This window comes from Lagopus muta, chromosome 1 (genome assembly GCF_023343835.1).
Source record: "Lagopus muta isolate bLagMut1 chromosome 1, bLagMut1 primary, whole genome shotgun sequence".
NCBI classification, from domain to species: Eukaryota; Metazoa; Chordata; class Aves; order Galliformes; family Phasianidae; genus Lagopus; species Lagopus muta.
In genome coordinates, this window is record NC_064433.1 from 33,068,134 (window position 1) to 33,071,281 (window position 3,148).

At 47.6% G+C, this 3,148-nt stretch overlaps 1 protein-coding gene and 1 non-coding gene across 2 annotated transcripts; both read right to left on the reverse strand.

Moving 5' to 3' along the window:
- Nucleotides 1-248: 248 nt before the first annotated feature.
- Nucleotides 249-3,088, reverse strand: RPL18A (ribosomal protein L18a). Its single transcript, XM_048956861.1, has 5 exons — nucleotides 2,967-3,088; nucleotides 2,389-2,568; nucleotides 1,682-1,811; nucleotides 713-822; nucleotides 249-394 (listed from the first exon to the last, which is right to left on the reverse strand). Exons 1-5 carry the CDS (start codon nucleotides 2,982-2,984, stop codon nucleotides 302-304), a joined length of 531 nt encoding a protein of 176 aa, XP_048812818.1. The 5' UTR covers nucleotides 2,985-3,088; the 3' UTR covers nucleotides 249-301.
- Nucleotides 1,116-1,247, reverse strand: LOC125688515 (small nucleolar RNA SNORA68). Its single transcript, XR_007374773.1, has one exon. It is a non-coding gene; the product is annotated as a small nucleolar RNA SNORA68 (small nucleolar RNA).
- Nucleotides 3,089-3,148: the final 60 nt, after the last annotated feature.

Below are 3,148 nucleotides of genomic sequence, written 5' to 3' on the forward strand. Positions count from 1 at the left end.
CTGTTCCAGCTCCTGGGGAACATCAAGAGCTCTGTCCTACCCACCTCCTGCTGAAATTAGCAGCCACTTCTCTCTGCACTGAGCTCCAGAGCTCCCCTGCTGCCGTCCCAGAGCAGCAAGGTTCCCAGCTGCCTGTGGCCAGTATTTCTACTACACTCTTCAACTAGGCTGCAAATAACATACAGAAAACAGGATATGAACAGGGGCTTCCTGGGTATTTGAGACAGAGTTTACAAAGAAACCTGGAATGAAAGGTTCAAATAGACCTTTATTACACTGAGTAGACAGCACATTTTCGTACTTAGAAGAAAGTATTTGGTCTCTTGGTGGTGAAACGTGGTTTGTGCTGACGACGCAGAACTCTGTGTGGCAGAGGGAACTTGATTTTAGAATCCTGCAAGGAAAATATTTGTGTTGAGATACTACATCACTACTGCTTTACACTTCACAATACTGAAAAGACACACAAGGTCTGCAATTGTTTTTGAACAAGAAGTCTGTGAAAGGCACATTTGTTGTAATGTAATACACGTTATATTCTGACTTTAACAAAAGGAACTTTATCACAAAGTAAAATATCTGTGAAGCTATGAGTGCAAGTTTGGTTCCCCCTCCACACTCTTGCCTGCAAAGCAAACCTGTACCAGACACAGCTCCCTCCCTCCAGCCCTCTACCAGACTGGGACCCAGCAGGCACTGCAGTTTTACTCACATGGAACTGCTTGACTGCTGGCCTACGGCACTTGCTAGCAGCAATCTGCTCAACTTTCATTATCTGAATGGAGTGAGCACGGGCACGATGACGGGCTCCCATATCACGGTCTGCAACGAGAGAACTCATAACTCAATGTCTCCAAAAGAATGCCATCTTACTCTTGCCTGATTTCAAGATATGCGCTTGCAGAAATAATCAAGATGGGATTTACCTTTTTAAAACAAGCGTGTTGATTCAGAATCAACACTGAAGTATTATTAATGGAAAAACGTTCTTAAAATTCCTAAATTATTCAGACTAGATACTTAACTATCAATCATTGCATTATGGCAAACTTGAGTTCTGAGGCCTCCTAAGCAATCTTTCAGTACATTAATTAACAGAAAGTATCCTATTAAGTTAATGTAGAACCTCAAGTTTCACTTTCAAGAGCACCTCAGCTCTGGAAAGGCGACAAGATCCATGTAATATTTGCACACACGACAAGAACATCATTACAAAGAACAACATTCTTTGGGTTTTTGTGTGCATTTCCTACAGTTCCAAATTCAACTATCAACAGAGTCAGCCATACAAATGGTGTACCCCTCAAGTACTTCCCATAACAGAAGTTGAGATGATCTAATCTGAAACATTCCCTCAACAAGGCCGTTCTGAAACATTATATACAGTAAACATCTAGAGCACCTCAAAGACTAAGAAACTCAGCCTACAGAGCAAAACTCGTTACCACAGTTACTCAATGTTACATAGTGATCTAAAGGGAATATCTTTATCTAGAAAAAACATACTATGAGTGTGAGATCACACCTGCAGACCTCTCCAGCAGCTTCCTGATTTCATTTCCTACAGTTTAATTTTGTTTCTCGTAGTTTAAGACAGCATTCTTACCCACACTTTATGCTCAGTTTAAGATTTAAGCTTATGTTTATATACACGTTCTACCTTGAACAATTACAAACTTACAGCACTGAGTGACAGCACCAGCAGTGGTCAAATCCCTGTACTCTCTGTACATGTTGTGAGTTCCACTACGAGAATCGTAGCGCAGCCAAATACCAAAATTTTTTACCCGCAGAGGGGTCTTCTCATACACCTGGAATTAGAGAAAGGGACAAAAGAAGTTAAATACGTCATCAGTATTTTAGTTTAACTACACTGAAGCTCTAATGAAAGCACTGTGGACAGTTTTAGTGAAAAAAGATTTTGTCTCTTCTCCCACAACAACATAGCTGCATTCAAACTGATAATTTTTGGCGAAAATACTGAAATTCAACTTTACATCACTATGAAAATAAATGGAAAAGGACATCCTATAAACAGATTGGTAAGCATATACTCTCCAAGAATTATGAATATCCACATAACTCTTAAGAAGTATAAGCCCAAATAATGAACGCTAGACCCTGAAAACAGCAGAGTACAGTAATGACTTAAGTCATCACAGCAAGTTAATCTTGTTTTTTTTTTTGACCATTTGTTGTTTCCTAAGCTCCCTGGATATATACTGCCATTTGGAAAAGAGGAATGCGTTGGTTCACTTGACAGCAACAAAAAGGTAAACTGAGCTTATTTTCACTCCTAGCAGCAGTGCTTTGTGTAACTTTATCCTATATATACCAGCAGGAATTCCCTTCGAAATCGCCCAGATTACCGGGTATGTCATCCCCCACCTGGCCACAGTACACAATCTCTCCAGAAGACTTCTTCATCTTCTTCAGCTGAGACACGAAATACCAGAAACGGGACTTGGCGACAACGTGGTTGGGAGCGAAGATCCGCATCCGGTAAAGCGGAGGAGTCCTGCATTTCGGCGTGGGCAGACAGCGCCCGACCACCTTGTACTCCCGCAGCTGCAGGGAAAGACAGCGGCGTGAGTCGCGATGCGGAGGCTGCGAAACGACTCCCCGGGACGGACACCTCGGCGAGAGGCGGAGGACAGAGGTCCCGGAGGCGAGCAGCCGCACCGAGCCGGGCCTCCCGGCGCCCGAGAAGAAGCCGAGCTCCGGAAGGCCGGCAGCGCCGCCCGCCGGCCCGGCCTATGGCGGCCCCCCCTCACGCGTCGTGCCGGAGCGCCGCCGCCATGTTGGCCGCTCGCCTCCATGCGCGGCCGAGCGGGGCCCACTCAGGAGCGCGGAGATCGCTCTCGAGCACCACAAGCCCGCACAGCCGCACTCCCAACGCCTGGGGCCGGCCTCAGGCCCGCCGCAAGACACGGACGCAGTCAGAGCGCTCCGCAGCCCTCACTCACGGTGCCCGACGCCTTCATGCTGCCGCCGCCGCCGCCCGCAGGAAAGGAAAGGCCGCACGCGCGGCTGCTTCACGTCACCCGCCCGCTGCGGCACCGCCCGCCGCCGTCCCGCCCTCCCATTGGCCCGCGGCGCGGCGCGGTTGGGCGAGGCGGCTGTCAATCACCGCCCGCGACGGTCGGCC